The sequence below is a fragment of the Podarcis gaigeae genome, assembly GCF_964106915.1.
Source record: "Podarcis gaigeae genome assembly, chromosome: 4".
Lineage (NCBI taxonomy): Eukaryota > Metazoa > Chordata > Lepidosauria > Squamata > Lacertidae > Podarcis > Podarcis gaigeae.
In genome coordinates, this window is record NC_139677.1 from 80306501 (window position 1) to 80323837 (window position 17337).

At 42.7% G+C, this 17337-nt stretch overlaps 2 protein-coding genes across 14 annotated transcripts in view; both read right to left on the bottom strand.

Annotated features, from left to right (window-relative positions):
• Positions 1–17337, bottom strand: part of LOC310843240 (cilia- and flagella-associated protein 337-like) — a 1288916-nt gene that overhangs the window by 938188 nt on the left and 333391 nt on the right. The window lies entirely within an intron of this gene.
• FRY (FRY microtubule binding protein) overlaps positions 1–17337 on the bottom strand; it is a 193758-nt gene that overhangs the window by 43087 nt on the left and 133334 nt on the right. For all 13 annotated transcript variants that reach the window (XM_083735729.1, XM_083735730.1, XM_083735724.1 and 10 more), the window contains 9 exons: positions 16047–16215; positions 15198–15288; positions 14044–14126; positions 13113–13263; positions 11080–11183; positions 7767–7952; positions 3949–4147; positions 1935–2056; positions 375–562 (listed from right to left, as the gene is read on the bottom strand). In XM_083735729.1, the coding sequence (XP_083591855.1) occupies positions 375–562; positions 1935–2056; positions 3949–4147; positions 7767–7952; positions 11080–11183; positions 13113–13263; positions 14044–14126; positions 15198–15288; positions 16047–16215 (1293 nt within the window). The remainder of the gene's footprint in view (positions 1–374; positions 563–1934; positions 2057–3948; positions 4148–7766; positions 7953–11079; positions 11184–13112; positions 13264–14043; positions 14127–15197; positions 15289–16046; positions 16216–17337) is intronic.

The window sequence follows — 17337 nt, forward strand, 5'->3', positions numbered from 1 at the left end:
GTATCTACGGGAGGTCGATGGACGTCCGGAGTCCGGAGTTGGCGTGGAGGCAGTGATGGCCTATGTCTCCCTGGCAGTATCCCAACAAACCTCAGGCCGAGATTATTGTGCATGAGGCCTTTGAAATTGGCCTGGAAACTGCAATTGGTCCAAAATAGGACTGCCAGACTGTTAACTGGGACTCTGCGATTTGATCATGTTTTTCCAGTGCTTTGTCAGCTGTGCAAACCCCTGGCATCGCTAGGTAGGAACAGGAAATACTCCTGTTCAAAATTCTGGAGAAACAACTGCAGGTCAGTTCAGACAAGACTGATTGTTTCGCTCAGTATGAGGTAACTTCCTTTGTTCTTATGAATGCTGAAGTATATTTGTACCTGAATCTCCTCTCCATGTTCTCCTATAACTTCCACTAATCTTGAAAGAAGATCTGACAGTGCATGTGCAGATAGAGGTTGTTTTAGAGCTCGAAATATCTGGAAAGAACGGCCAGCATAATGTCTCGAAGAACTGGAAAGGGCTGTTTGCAACGCAATTTCGCTAAGATGCTGCTCCAAATGAAAACCTAAAGTGGAGGAAGAAAAAATTCCGTACTGTCAAATGGCAATCGATAAATAATGTGGGAGCTCACAAGTTTTAATTTACAATCATTAAGAATTATGGTCAGGCTAATATTGACTGGCTGCAGATGTAAGCAGCAATAGCTTTAGGAAAAGAACTTGTGTGATGATAATTAGGGCAAAGGGCTGAGGTCAGAAGCCCAGGCCAGGAATTATTTCCTCCTGCGAATCCAGGTAAAATTCTTCCACCCAAACAGTATGCAGTGGTACCTCGGGTTAAGTACTTAATTCATTCCGGAGGTCCGTTCTTAACCTGAAGCACCACTTTAGCTAATGGGGCCTCCTTCTGCTGCCACGCCGCTGGAGCATGATTTCTGTTCTCATCCTGAAGCAAAGTTCTTAACCCGAGGTACTATTTCTGGGTTAGCGGAGTCTGTAACCTGAAGCGTATGTAACCCGAGGTACCACTGTAATTAAAGGTATGAGCATAGGCACTCTTCAATTACTGCTCATGGGGAGCAAAGATAGGGTTCTTGACATCCAGAGTGAAATGGCTAATATGAAAATATTTGCACCATCTGAAAATTCTAAAGATAAAGCAGACTGCATACAGAAGTTCCTAAGGCATCTCCAGGTTGGGCTGGGAAAATTCCCTTTCTGAAATCCTGGGGAGTCACTGCCAGTCCTCTAGTGCAGTGTTTCCCAACCTTGTGCCTCCAGATGTTTTTGGCCTACAACTCCCATCATCCCTGACCACTGGTCTTGCTAGCTAGGGATGATGGGAGTTGTAGGCCAAAAACATCTGGAGGCACAAGGTTGGGAAACACTGCTCTAGTGATCCTCCAAGTGTTGTTGGCCTGGGAGGATGGAAATCGTAATCCAACAATACCTGAAGAGCACAGTCAAAACAAAAAAAATTCCTTCCAGTAGCACCTTAAAGACCAACTAAGTCAGTTCTTGGTATGAGCTTTCGTGTGCATGCACACGAAAGCTCATACCAAGAACTGACTTAGTTGGTCTTTAAGGTGCTACTGGAAGGAATTTTTTTTGTTTTGACTATGGCAGACCAACACGGCTACCTATCTGTAACTGAAGAGCACAGGTTCCCCATCCTTGGTATAGGCAATACTGAACTACACAACAAACTTGATTTGGTATAAGGCAGCCTACGCCCCTATTTTATGTGAATAATCACCTAAAATCAGACCATAAAAAATAATATAGGTACAGAAGTTCTCCCCTGCCCCCCTTTTTATTAACACTACAAAATGACAATTGCTCGCAGGGATGGTATGAGAGAAAACAGTAGGAATTATTCAGCAAAACAGCACCAGTTGAGGGTCACCATAAAACAACAACAACCAGTTGATTCAGTACCTGATTTGGAATCTTTAAAGACAGAGACAACATGACGCAAGAAGTTGGTAAGCTGCTCTGCACTCTTTGTATTCTGGTTCTTGGGAGTGATGTCTTCGTGGCACCAAAGAGGACCAAATGCCCTGAAAAGAAGAAAACACACATGCATTTTTCTTTAGTATCCAGTTTTTTAAAAAAGGTATAATGAAGCTGCAGTGTCGCCTCCTCTTTCTCCTAACCTGAGAAAAAAGTGGACTCCATCCCATTCATTCAGATACACATTTCAGAACTGCAATTTATCCCATCCTTACAAAATAACTCATCTTTTTCTTTTTACTACAATCTATTTGAGATAATAGCAGAGCTTTAGTTTTCCATGGCAAGCGAAGTGCAAAGCAAAAGATAATTTATGAAATGCGAATGTCAGGTAGGGCTAAGAACCTTCTGCCATTTCAACTTTCGGCACAAAAGCAGTACTTTGGAGCGGTGGGGGCAATGCTCTGTGACTTCTTCTCCCACTCATTTTGCCTGTGTGAGCCCAGCGAGCAGCTAGTTCTGGACGTTTTGTTTCTCTTAAACTGGACCATCTTCTTCCCAGGAATACAGATCCCAGTCAATCAGGGATCAGATGCCGAGTATGATGATGTCACTAAGGACAAATGAGCCAAGCGGAAGGAAGGGCCATGTTTTCCTGCATTCCTAAAGGGTTGCAGGGTCGGGGGTGGGCATACACACCTGCTACCTGTGTCACTTTAGAAATCATCATACAAGAGGGGAAGGTGAAGTGCATCTCTGCAGCTGATACGGTCTTACCGTACTGTAGCCATTTCATTGCCTGCTCTGGCTAGTGTTAGTTCAACCAGGTAAGTGCTTTTCCAACCTGCTGAGCTGCAGCTGCTCCTCATGTAGCACCCTGTTGAGCTGTAGCTGTCTGGGTAAATCCCACCACCACCCCCTCCATTCCTGGCAGGGTAGTTGCTGACCCAACACAGTGTGTGAATACTTCCACTCGTGGCACTAAGAGCACCCAGAAAAATCACCGGAAGTGAGATCACCGCTGGCAAAACAGCATAAACAAGCGCTTCCCATTTTGTCTCAAGTCATAGCACAAGGCAACTATAGATTAGTTCCTCTACCGTTGGAGGTTCTCGCTCCTTCCACCAAACCCTCAAGTTATTAAAGGATGTGGGTACATCTGGATGTGAAAGAGAAGACCGAATTTGGAACTGAATACAATTGTCGGTAGAAGCAAGTGGCCGAGAATTGCAGAAGTATTTCATTTTACTTTGCTTCTCCGCAGGATTTAAAATAGTCCTCAGGCCTCAAGTCATTCTTCCTTCCCACCATATTAGACCCCAGTCCTTCTCCACTTGACTTCATTCTATCAGCTTCTGGTGTTCCAACATCACCCCAAACCCCAACCTTTCGTAATGAATCTTAGCATATATAATACATAAATAATGCCACCCATTTGCCTAAGATTCACAAGTAGCCATAAGCACCAAGCAGGAGGTGTTCAGAGAATTTGCTGTAATTTTTATGCAATAGTGGCAACTGCTTACATTTGCACCTATATTAATTTTACACGTGGTCTTGTAAGATCGAGTTAGAAAATCCCATTCATGCTATTTTCATTGTTTTGGGGTTTTCTGTGATTTTGACTGTTGGTTTCTCATGTTAAGACTGAAACGGCGGTTGGTTTTAGCTCCAAAAGCAGAACAAAGCACCACAGACTTGGCAGCTTTGGTAATTAATTGGAACGTGACTCATCAGCCAAACAGGCTACATATTTTATTATTATGGGAGCTGGTTCTTTCACAGGTTCTGTCTGTGTGGAATTTGCAACCGTTTTAAATATTATTATTTTTACAGAATTATCTACAAAGGTCAGGAAACGACTGGGAATGTGTTATGACTGTGTGTTTGCCAGAGACTTGTGCTGGAACGTACTCCTTCATCTGATTAGGGTACAGACACATTCTTCCAAAGGTATGCTGCAACGGAACGCACAGTATCTTTGCTCTGATGTGATTACCTGGTAGTCAGGAACTCAATTAGCTTGTTTGCCTTTTCATCTGTCTCTACGGCTGGGTCCATGTCTTCTATCTCCTGGGTGATCTGAGGGAGGTTCCCACTGCTCCCTCCAAGGCTGATGCTGGAAGAGGTGGAGCTGGAGCTGAGTCCAGAGTCTGGCACGGGAGAAGACTGATACTCCCTCAGAAAGTCAAAGCCACCTAGCAGCAATGGAGAAAAAAGATAAGCATGGAATGTGCAGCCGAGGTCAGAACTCCCCTCAAGAGTCATCGCAGGGCAATAATGTCTTTGGTAATAGTTTTAGCTGCCCTGAACCCTCACAGAACCGGGAGTAAATAACAGAAGAGACAGCATGATCAAATCTGTGATCAGGAGCTACAAAACAGCTACACGTTACATATCTTGTGGTTTTGAAATGGTGCATTTTCCTTTCTAGAAGCTTGTCTAAATATACAATTTTCATTTTTATTATTATTAAAATGAATAATAATAATAATAATAATATATTTATACCCCCCCATCTGACTGGGTTTCTCCAACCACTTGGGGCGGCTCCCTACAGAATATTAAAAAAGCGATAAAACATCAAACATTAAAAACTTCCCTAAACAGGGCTGCCTTCAGATATCTTCTAAATGTCATATAGTTGTTTATTTCCTTGACATCTGATGGGAGGGCGTTCCACAGGGTGGGCGCCACTACCAAGAAGGCCCTCACCTCACGCAGTGAGGGAACCGCCTTGGAGCTGGACCTCAGTGTCCAGGCTGAACAATGGGGGTTGAGACGCTCCTTCAGGTATACTGGGCTGAGGCCATTTAGACCTTTAAAGGTCTTTGAATTGTGCTTGGAAATGTACTGGGAGCCCATGTAGGTCTTTCAGGACCAGTGTTATATGGTCTTGGCAGCCACTCCCAGTCACCAGTCTAGCTGCCGCATTCTGGATTAGTTGTAGTTTCTGGGTCACCTTCAAAGGTAGCCCCATGTAGAACGCATTGCAGCAGTCCAAAGCAGGAGATAACAGTGCACCCCTCTAGTGAGACAGTCTGCAGGCAGGTAGGGTCTCAGCCTGCATACCAGATGGATCTGGTAGACAGCTGTCCTGGACACAGAATTGACCTGTGCCTCCATGGACAGCTGTGAGTCCATTTATATAAGTTTTGTGTGAAATTCTTCAAGCCACAATGGCTCAAGTGTGCAAGTAAGCCAAACCCAAATTGTAACCACTGTGCTCTTCTCTTGCTGCTGCACTATGAAGACCTAAGCCATGGTTCAGTTTGGCTGGCATTAAGTCTGACCCTGGGCTCATTGGCTTGTCTTGCTCCAGACAAATCATGAGCTGTAGCCAGGTTTGTTCCTGGCTCCCTACTCATCATTGTTTATCTAGGGAAGGCAAACTACAAACCTGGGTTGGGATGTACGCTTAGCCAGACCGTATCTTAGGTCTGGGTAGCCCGACAGCAGGACTGTGGAAGGAGTTAACTGAGCACAATTTCTGCTGCTAAGTCCCCACATAGTCTGCACTTAAACTGTGCTTGGCTGAAGGTTAAATGCACTGAGGCATCACTTGATGGAATTGTCCCCTTATCTGGATAACATTTCTTCCTCCCATTACACAAGTGTCAAAGCCCCAAGCCCTGGTTCTGAAAAGGTTGAGCAAAAAATGCAAGCTTCGGCCTCATAATCCAAGCATGTCTATGAATTTGATCCTGTTTACAATGAGAAAAGAGTCATAGGAAGAGCCTTCCTTAGCCATGTGCTACAGGTGGAGAAAGGAGCACAGGCAAAAGTTTATACGGACTGAAATTCAGAATAGGAGGAATTTGTGGGTGGAAACATCACACATCATGAGGAGAAGCTGGACGGACACAGCCTGCTCCTCCGGTGTCAATGCTAGATTTGGACCTTTCCTTCAAAAGGATTTCTAGCTGCTGACTACTGCTGACATATGCCACCCTTGGTCTGTAGTTCTTCAAAATTATACCTGAGCTATAGGTACAGTCTCTGTCATATCAGGACGCAAGGATTGATGTGGAATACATAAACAGCAGGAGGGACGAAGGAATATGTCCCTGCCTGTCCTTGGCAGGGTGTTAACCCATAGTTGCCCTGAATGCCAGCCAGGGAACCCTGGAAGCTGCATAGCAGAGAGAAAGGGGACGGACACACCTGCCCCTTCCCTATGTACAGATTCACTGAGCCAATCACAGCAGGTATGAGGAACCTTCAGCCCTCCAGACGTTGCCAAAATACAACAACTATCAGCCCCAGCAAGCATGGCCAATGGCCAAAAGCAACTGCCCCCACCCCAAGGAAAAGGAATGGTAAAATATAAAAATGTATTATTTGTGCACAACAGTGCTTGACAAACTGCCTTGAATGCTGCAGGTCGGAATCTTAGGTAGTGTTTGCCTACATTCTGTCTGAGAGGTATTTGATAAAAAACCCACGAAGGCTACCAGTCTTCATTTGCTCTAGCTATGCACCAAAGCAACTGATTAGCAAAGGTGAGGAGATAAACATGTCAAATTACAATTCCTCCTCTTTTTAGAGTTCACAAAGTTCAGTTCCCCTTGCATTCAATGAGCAGAGTTCACATGCCATTGATTTTTTTCCCAGAAGCATTTTTAAAATAACCGTTTGCAGACTAAAAACAATCCTGTGTGCTCCTTTCTCAACCCGAGCTCTCTTTCCCTTCCACTGCCCCAAGGTAGCTGTACTGATTTTGTCTGTATCATTTGACTGCATCTGTTTCCTTTTTGAAAGTCCAATAAAAAACTATTAATTAAAAAAAAGCAGATACATTTTTATTCATGCTCTCAGAGACAGTGAAGCATTGCACTTGTTTGTTATTCCATACTGCATGTTGAGATACTTATCTGCCTGTTCTCTTCAGCGTGACTTTATCTATTTTAAAACAAAAAAAATTCCTTCAGGTATCTGAAGAAGTGTGCATGCACACGAAAGCTCATACCAAGAAATGACTTAGTTGGTCTTTAAGGTGCTACTGGAATGAATTTTTTTTGTTTTGACTATGGCAGACCAACACGGCTACCTATCCGTAACTTATCTATTTTAGATAAAAGAGCCTCCGCTACGACTAGTGACAGGACAGTAATAAGGTCACAGATAAGCAACCAGCGAATGTATGTGTAGTCAGTTTACCTTGTTATTCCTTCTAAAGGTAAGGGGCACATTAGGACACAGAAGCAATCCTTGGGCTCCTGTGCTTTCTCTCTCTTTCCCAGGTGAATTGTCCACCATAAAAAGAGACAGACTGAGTCATGCAATTAGGTCCTACTTGTGAGACGTTGCTTAGAGGTTGCATGCCTTACGGAGTTTGGCACCTCACTCTTGAGCTCCACTTCTTGTTCAGAGGTTACACACATAGCAGAAGAAAGCATGAAGCCTCAAGCCTTTCTTTCTTTCTTTCTTTCTTTCTTTCTTTCTTTCTTTCTTTCTTTCTATGCACATGTGTGGAATTGCCCTTAGATGTGCAGAATCAAACAATCTAAAAGTCCCCTTGAGTACAGTCTGGAGGAAACAACAGTCTCTCATAAGCTCTATTTATTTTAAGGCATTTAGACAGGACATTTAGTCAGCAGATTACAACCAGAAAAGAATATTCCATTATTTGTTCAACATCCAATTTGGGACACCCTAGTACAATAATGCCCTATACAGTATATAGGGCATTGTACCAGTGTAACCAAACTGACTGTTGAACAAATGTATTGCTAACACAGAAAGAGCACCAGAGGAATAAACTAGGGACAAGTCAAAACAAAGCAGATATATACTCTATCAATTGCCTGTTGTTACCTGTATAGAAATATTCAGGCAGGTATGCTGATTGTACTGTGAGAGTCTTTGTTTCGTTCATCTCTCTGGTCTGGAGAAGCACTGAGGCAATGGCTTGAAAATTGCTGTTGCATGACAGAGCAATCAAAAGATGGAGAAGCAGCTTTTTACTATGCTCAAAGACTTCAGGGCGGTAATGGTCAAGGCCTAAGGGAAAGCAGTTAATGGCAATCACTGAATATAAAGTATAAACAAGTTAACAAGTTCCAGATATAGCAAACGATCCACATGCCTTTAGTACAAAAACAGACAAAATACAGGGTGTGCTTCCTCTTCAAATATCTTGTTTGAATTTAGTACCAATGAATTTAGTACCTGTGAAAGCTAGGCGTGCACCATTTAACCTGTTAGATAATCAATTAAAAAAACTTTTTGATTGACTATAAAGCTGCCCTTGATTTCTCAAACAGAAGGTTTTAAATATGCACATACATTATTTTTAACAGAAGTACTAATACAGCATGAGCTATTGGGAGCCTTGGTTATTGAAGCCAGGTTATAGAAAGGCACTCCAAAATCCTGGATGAGCCCACTCAGGAGGTTTCATGTAGATCAGGTCTAGAGAATCTCAGGCTCAAGGACCAAATGCAATCCTCCAGATCTCTCTGTCTGGCCCACATCCTCCTCCCTAACCTTGCCCCTAAGCAGACCTGCTTTGTAGTCTCTTTATGTGTTTTTGGCTGGCTGGAATGTGCCCTTGAACTTAGATAATGCTTCTGGCTTGCCTGGATGGAAGACAGAGGTTTCGTGCCAGTGTGTATAAAGCGAACATTCACATTTGTTGCCCTGTTTGCTGTTGCCCTACCCACCACTGGCATGCGGCCCCCTGAAGATTGTCCAGAAGAGAATGTGGCCCTTGGGCTGAAAAAGGTTTCCCACATCTGTTGTTAGAGCATGGGGTATATAAGGTTGAACTCTCTAGAACACAAGGAAGCCAAGGGCTACCTGCTAGAGCCATCCAAGTAGGACTAGAACCATGGAAAAGCATCATCGCCCACTCATGAGCCAAATAGTTGTTCTAGAACAGGTGTGGGGGACCTTTGGCCCTCCAGATGTTGCTGAATTGTGACTTCCACTCTACCTGTCTACTGGCCATGGTTGCTGGGGCTGATGGCAGTAGGGGTTCAGCAGCATCTGGATGGCCACAGGTTCCTCCACACCTGTTCTAGAGTGATATGCTGTACTTTTGCAAGTATCTTTTTTCAATTCTTTTCCTAAATGATTTCTGAGATTATTTGCATCATTCCTGACTGTTTGGAGCCATGGGAGAACAAAGATTCCAGCATAAAGTAGCAGTCTGCTACTGTTTGATGCTGCTACTTCCCTGGCACTCTGATTGCTTCTTCTTCATATAGTATATTTTCTAGTTTGCCTTGCTCTACAGTTGCAATTGCTTTTGGGACTGGACTCTAAACACTACTTGTTTCAACAGTACTCCGGCCATTCTTCTGAGTAACGTGATATCATTATGCATGTATCATTAAGCCAAATGCAGACCCCCCTCAAATTGGGTACTCTTTCTAGTTTCCCCTTATCCTATAGGTCTCCTTATTAATTTCACTTTGATTCTGCCCCTGCCCATCTCCATAGTTTGTGCCAACCAGAGGTAAGGGTTGTACGACCTGGCTCAAAGAGGTTTTTGAGGGGGACGAAGGAAAGGTATGGAACAGGCTGGGCAACAAAAAGTGAAAAGATGGATGGAATTTGCAGGTTCTATGGCTCAGCTAAGAACTTGGGAGAGGACCTTTCCATTCAATTTATCCTAGAAATGCATCAGCTGTGCAAGTTGCTGGGGTGGGTGGGAAGAGAGATTAATTTTTAAACTTTGTCAGATTGCTTCCTATTGAAGGATGACCTGGGGCAACCCAGTCAGATGGGCAGGTTATAAATAATAAAATGTTGATGATGTTCTGGCATGTGTATATTGGGGCATGTGACCTAAAGAAAGTGTGTTTTTTTAGAGACAGGTTGTACTTGTGAATTAGTAACACACACACACACACACACACACACACACACACTGTTGGGTGGCCCAGTTGGTGATTTAATCCTGTCAACATGTTTCAGAAATATCCAGTACATACTTAGAACCAAGAGTTCCTTTACCACAGAGATCATGAAAGTATTCAGAGTAGGTTAATTCCCTAGCAAGTTTTTTTTAATAAAAAAAAACATCCTCAGACAAAGATAAAACGAAAAAATCTGGTGCTGGTCAGAAAATGTCAGGCTGTCTGCTCCTGGCAATAAATTCAATTTCACTTTGAAGAACTATGAGTTGAGAAGTTCTGTTTCCTAACCTCCTGTGAGCATACGCCAAATGGTTTATGAAAGATAATATTTACTGATACAACAAGAAAAGGTCTGGCTAACGAATTTGCATTTAGTGCTTGCAATTCCTTCTTTCAAACATTTATTTGTATGGTGTTTTTTGGGGGGGGGTTTTAGGCTCATATCAGTGACAGGAATTGTCTGGGAGCAGGGTGGGGCTAATCTGTTGATAACCATCACTCCATTTCTCTCACTCCTTTCATGCAATACTGGAATCGGGGGGGGGGGGCGGGAAGGGGCAAAACAAGGTGTTTGCAGGCTTTTTCAAAGGTGTTTCAAATATACGCGATTTCACTTAAGCGTGTGTCTTGGAACGTAACCCCCGCGTAAATGGGGAGTTGCCTGTATTAATAACTAAACAAAGGGAAGGATTCAATGTCACATTCCTCTTATCATTCTGTCAGAGCAAACATTTCAGCTTGCTGGATGGTTTTCCCTATCCTTCCTCTGTGTGCTGTTTCTGGAAGTTCCTTCTCCTACAGAGCCATCGGGGGGGGGGGGCGAGTAGGGAGAAGAGGGGGGCAAGCCCCACTGCACAAGTGGAATAAGGTCTCGGGACAGTTCACAGTCCACCACTAGGACTCATCAGTTGAACTTCCTTCAGAGTCAGTTAAAATTTTTACATTCATACGTTTTGTACTTCTATGACGAATAAAATATCAAATCAGCTTCAGGGGCAGGGAAGCAACAATACTTCTCTTGAGTTTACCATGTAAACTGCTGCTTTTCATAAAGTTATAGAGCAAAAAGTCGGAGGGAATAGAGTAGCTTGGGCAGAGCTTACAAAACCCCAAACAAGCATTTCTGGGATTAGCCTCTGATTAGCCTCTGATTTTAGAATACTGAAACAAAAGCCTGCAAATGAATGAAGGTGGAGGGAGACCATGTAATATGGAGCGTCATCTGCATTAGGAACTCAAATTCAACTTCAGTTCTTGCTTCTTACCTAAGAAGAGAGCGTGCAATAATAATGGGAGGTGGAGGGCCCAGTCTTCTCTTACACTGTGATCTACAACCATCTCAGTCATGAAGATGACAGCAATATTGCACCTGAGAGGAAAAAGAAGATGAACCAGTTCAAAACCTGCAAAGGCAAATGAGGGGGAAATGGCAACAATCACACAATAGCTGATCAGAGAGTACCAGGAGTTATCTGAGGCGCAATACGGTCACCTAAGCAATGGTGGATAAAATAAACACAATGTACTTGGTTGCATGGAGGCACTGAACATTAACACACACTGTACTAATGAGGTGAAATAGTAGAGGCATATAGAAGAATGTTCTATAGAACCAGTATATAGAAGCATTCAAGGTCATGGTAATTATGCGGCCTGCTGCATTGATCTGGTTTGCTTAGTTGTATTCTTTCAAATGTGATGGTTATGTAGTTTAATAACCATCACATTTGAAGTAGTGATGTATGGAAGTGAGAGCTGGACCATAAAGAAGGCTGATCGCCGAAGAATTGATGCTTTTGAATTATGGTGCTGGAGGAGACTCTTGAGAGTCCCATGGACTGCAAGAAGATCAAACCTCTCCATACTGAAGGAAATCAACCCTGAGTGCTCACTGGAAGGACAGATTGTGAAGCTGAGGCTCCAGTACTTTGGCCACCTCATGAGAAGAGAAGACTCCCTGGAGAAGACCCTGATGTTGGGAAAGATGGAGGGCACAAGGAGAAGGGGACGGCAGAGGACGAGATGGTTGGATAGTGTTTTCGAGGTTACCAGCATGAGTTTGACCAAACTGCGGGAGGCAGTGGAGGACAGAGGTGCCTGGCGTTCTCTGGTCCATGGGGTCACGAAGAGTCGGACACGACTAAACGACTAAACAACAACAACAACATGTAGTTTAATAATATTTTTATTGCTTTAACCAGGTACTGTAAACCATCATGGCCTCTTCAGTGAGGGGTGGTTTTAAAGATGAAGCAAATGGATATATTTATTCTGAAACTTGACGCACTGACAACAATCCAAAACTTGGCTAGGGAGCAGTGGTTCCATCACCATGTCTGAAGCCGTGTCACTCAAGCCAACCAGGACAGAAAGGGGGAGGGTTTCATTCATTCTTTTGCTACCTTTGAGTCTGTAGGGCCTTGTCAGGAGACTGCAGTGCTTTGGACCCAGCAAGGCCAAAGCTGTTTAGGGCTTTAAAGGTCAGCACCAACAATATGAATTATGCTCGGAAATGTACTGGGAGCCAGTGTGGATCTTTTAGGACCAGTGTTATATGGTCCCAGCGGCCACTCCCAGTCACCAGTCTGGCAGCAGCATTCTGGACTAGTTTAATCTTCCAACATTCAGTTTTACTGCATGCTCATGAGTTCTAGTGTTATGTTATTCATGTTACCTTGGCATGTGAACTTTGGGGAGCATGTATTTCTTATAGGTTCACCCTGATAACTAGCATGTGAAACCTTGCTGAGAAATGCCAGGGCTGTAGTCCTCTGCCCTGCCATGACCTCGACCCACATCAGCTCTGGCGTGGGGGAGGCAAACAAGTTTCTGACACAATGTCAGAAGCTTTCTGCTTTAAAAAATGTAATTAATGTGATAACAAGTCACGATGTCTACATTTAGCCTCGAAATCAAAATGAAATTATGCCTGTCAGTGTAGATTATATAAGAAGGTAATTTCGATATAAGAAAAGCACACAGAATGTGACAGGAATGCATTAGGCTGGAGGGTGGGGGCGCAGGGAGTACAGATCCTGCTTTTTAAATTGGGTTCTTCATCATCTGTCTGAATCTTAAAGCAGAATCACAAATTAATTCTCCCAACAATATTCATGCGCCTATTTCACTTTTGTTGGGAAAAGTGACACGCTACATTTCTCTTACAGCAAGATAAAGATGGTTTCTAATGCAGAACATGTCAGAAATGTTTTTAGGACTATTCAGATGTAATAATGTAGTTAGGAGACAGTGGGGGCAAACTGTTTTGTAAGACAGCTAATGTTAACATCCACCTTACCTGTGAAGTGGCCCTCGTGGTGTAATGGTTTCTGGGAGGTAGTCAACAAGAGGTGCCCAGCACCCTCCATTAAACGGCATCGGCAAGGGTTGCGGCTGTTTGGTCTCCACGATATTCAGTAGCCAACTTGTGTATGGAGACACAGGATCATCTGCAGAATAATGTATTATGATAACTTGGTGTTGTTCCGACTTTGGATATTTCAGTGCAGACAATGCAAACCAAACACATGCCTTTGGCCCTTTATATTGAGATACAGTCGTGCCTTGGTTTTCGAACAGAATGTGTTCCGGAAGTCAATCCAACTTCCAAAACATTTGGAAACCAAGGCACATCCTCTGATTGGCTGCAGGAGCGTCCTGCAGCCAATTGGAAGCCACACCAGACTTTCGGCTTCCGAGGCAAAGTTTACAAACCGGAACACCTACTTCCGGGTTTGCGACGTTCGAGTTCCGACTTGTTCGTGAACTAAGTTGTTCAAAAACCAAGGTATGGACAGCTCTGTATTGCTGGAGTATTTCAATTTTTGTTTGTTGAATTGTCTTGCTTCCTTGTGGCCATAATGTTTTCTGAACACTGGTACACAGAAAGTGTTTATGGCTATGCCAAATCAATGGTGACGTTTAACAAACCTTAACGCAGATATAGCACAAGTAATAAGAATGCAAATTACATTCTACCACTTGAAGTACAATTCTTTTTGGCTTTTTTGTTTTTAAAGCAATGATCACAGAGCTTCAACTACCCAAAGAACTACAAACTCTGCACAATCCTGCCAAATTTTTTAAAAAATAGTCCCCTTGATTTCAATGGGAGATATTTAAGCACATGCTTAATGATTCTGTTGAAACCAGGGGGACTTGAAGAGAGCCTTGACTGGATCATGCCACATCACTCACAAAATGCAATGTAAACAAATGTCAGGTCATACTTTTGTCATCATCGTAAGATCCTCCAGAGCTATTGCTGTATCTTGACTCCAGTCGATTATGTGCTCTGATAACATTGCTGAACCTTGGAAAGAATGAAAGAAAATGTCAAAATCATAATCTCAGCTCAAGAGGGATTATTTTGAAGGTTCTCAAAAGATCAAACCGACAATCAACCTTCTCTGAATAACTGGTTTACTTTGAAGGAACTTGGGTGGTAGCACTCTAGCAAAACCAGATTGTAAAACTGACAAAGTAATGCAACAGAAAATTCTAAACCCCCAGGTGTGTTAAAAGATCTTTGAAGAACTGTACCACGAAGACATTTTGCTGATACAGGACACATTACCAAAGAATTATGACAAATGTTTCTCTAATCTTCTGATTGGACATCCGTAGTGGGATCAAAAAGAGAAACAGTCTAACATGTCACCCTGCTTTTGCACTCTTAAATAATTTCTAGCAAGTTTTTGTGCAGAGCGCTTGGTAGGTCTGCAATACACAATTTATTTATTCACACTTGAAGGAACGGGCAGGCAAATGCTGGATCAAAGAGAAATAAATGTTGTTCTGAATGTTTATGCCATGCTTTTGAAATTTCCAATTAAAACAATACTGCTACACATGTTTTTGTATGGAAAAGGAAGTGTGTGTTGTCCAGAAGCAAAATGATTTATTCGGCAGTTCTTTATGCTGTCTCTTCTGTTGATAACTCAATCTAGGTCAATCTATACATACTGTCTAAATTACACTGTTCTAATCACTGTGGTGTCTATTTGTTACCAGGTGTACGTAATAGAAAAAAATATTTTAGTCAATGAGCTGAAATCTTGTATTCAGAAGTAACACTGAGCTGAAGTTACCAAAAGCCAATTTTTATTTTTTTCCCATTTAACTTACAAGCAAATATGATTTCTGTCTTATGTGTGGCCAATTTCACTGCCAAACAGATAGGCATCAGACCACCCAAATTTGGTATTAGAAGGAATTATCTTTTAAATTTATGAATATGCAGTTTGCATCAGTTGCCTGATGGACCTCAGCAGATGTACTGTGAAATGCTCCAGCTGGATAATCCAGCCTCTCTAGTTCAGGAAATTCATGTTTGAGAAAGAGACAGACAGACAAACAGGTTTTGATTCAGCAGACTACAAACCTTTCATCTGTTTCTTTCACCATTCTGTTATCTTCAATGTCAGGAAAACTATCTTGGCCAGCTACTACCGTATTACTGCTTGAAGTGGTTCCTGTACATGTCAAACCAACATATATTTACATATATATATAAACCCACACAAAGTACTAAAGTTTGAAAGATTCAAACAACCAAAACAACCAAGCATTGGACAGCCTGGTGTAGTACAGAAATAATAGACTATGAATGCACAGTATTAAGTCAACGCCACACCACAATCATCAGCCTCTCAGAATATCCACACATATTACTTTGGTATTTGTGTTACAAGAAAACAGGTATAATGAAGTGTTTCCCTTTTGTACTCCCCACTTCCATTCATTCCCTGTAATGAATGGGTTATTAGAATGGGAGGTTAGGGTTAGCGTGCCTCCTGAGTCATTGGAATGGCAAGGTCATATGGGGGGGGGTGCTTAGTTCCTTGAGCCCTGGGGGAAGCCATTCTTGAATGTCCTGGCTCTGTTTCTACTGGCCCTGGTGTTGTGGCATCAGCTTCAGTGGGCTCCAATGTCCTAGCCTCAGGGTTCGTGGCCCCCCTATCACCAGCATCAAGCTCAAGAGTCAGGGATGTGGTATGGCTCCTTAGCCGGTGACACTTTAGCCTCCAACTCAATGTCCTGATCACTGGTGGATTCTGGAATTATGGCAAATTGACTTGCAGGTATTATACATTTCTTTGTTGATGAGATAAGGGAGTCTGAGAAGCAATAAGGGAGGAGTTGGGCTGAAATTTATTGTAATACTCTGTTCCTGCTTCCTTCATTCACAATATCGCGTTGCAATTTATTAGACGGGGTGCTCAATTCTTACCAGAAGCGGCTGCTGAGGCCTTGTTGCTGGCAGTGAAGCGATAGAACGGTGGATTGTCACAATGCTGAACTATGGGGTTCACTGGATCTGTTTGCTGAAGCTCAAACAGAAGTTCTTCCATTGTTTGAATAGTGTTGTTCCGACATAAATAGATGGCAACTTTTTTGATCTGAAGAAAAAGTAGTATTTAGAAGCCTCTACAAACTGTAACTTAAAAATGCACATTTTAAGTATAATAGGCACACGTGCATCATTTTAGCTTTGAAAGGATCTAAGATACACCCATCAGAACTATGCTGATCTACATATCCAATGGGCCATAAAATCTGTCTACAGTTAGGGGGTGACCCAAATAAAGGGAGGTATGAAGAAGATCATGGATGCAGAAATTTTTACCTATGGAATATACATACTTGGAAATGCATTATGGCTGAAAAGACAACAGTTGTTTCATACTTTAGCTGATGACGTCCGTACAGTATTAGGGCTTGGAGTTCCACAATTATATTTGGCATTATGCTCCTACTTTCCTGCAGTATAGCATCTGAATTACTCTACAAACTGAGATAATTTAATTTATTAAATGCATAAGGCTGATGCCAGTAGAAGCATATCTTTCTACAGACAACTGTCTTGCTTAATAGGAACAATGGCTTCAATCCTAAAATAAAGTTAAGGGAGTTTAAGAAAGCAGCCACTGATCAGGTGACCCTGTCTGTCCTTGGGACACTTACAGGGATACAACCCATCTTTGGATGTCTCCCTCTCACTCAGAGAAGTAAAGTTTCTCATCCCCTCCATCATTTCAGCTGCCAATGTCCTGCAAATACTCACTCTGGAGTGTCAGAGGTCACTCCTGAAGAATGCAGGATGGAGCATGGAGGGGAAGGAATGAGGCTAAAGGGGATGGGAGATTCAGACAACATCAGACAGAAGTCCACCCAATTTAGTGTGATTTTTCCCCCTACCCTCCAGCAGTTCTCTGCATCTCATCGCACATTGCCTCCACCTCCACAGAGGTTTTCAGAGGGACACGAGGGACAAAGAATAGGAAATTTTCCTTCCCTGAACTTATTTGGGTTAACTCTTCTTAGAATAAAAGCCAATACAAGCTTTTTAACTACTGTATTTTTTCGTCTATAAGACGCCCCCATGTATAAGACGGGACTCCATATTAAGAAAACACCCCTCAGCACTACCCGTGTATAAGACGAGCCCCAATTTTAAACCTAATTTTTGGGTAAAAAAACCCTAGTCTTATACACGGGAAAATACGGTATTATTTTTTTTA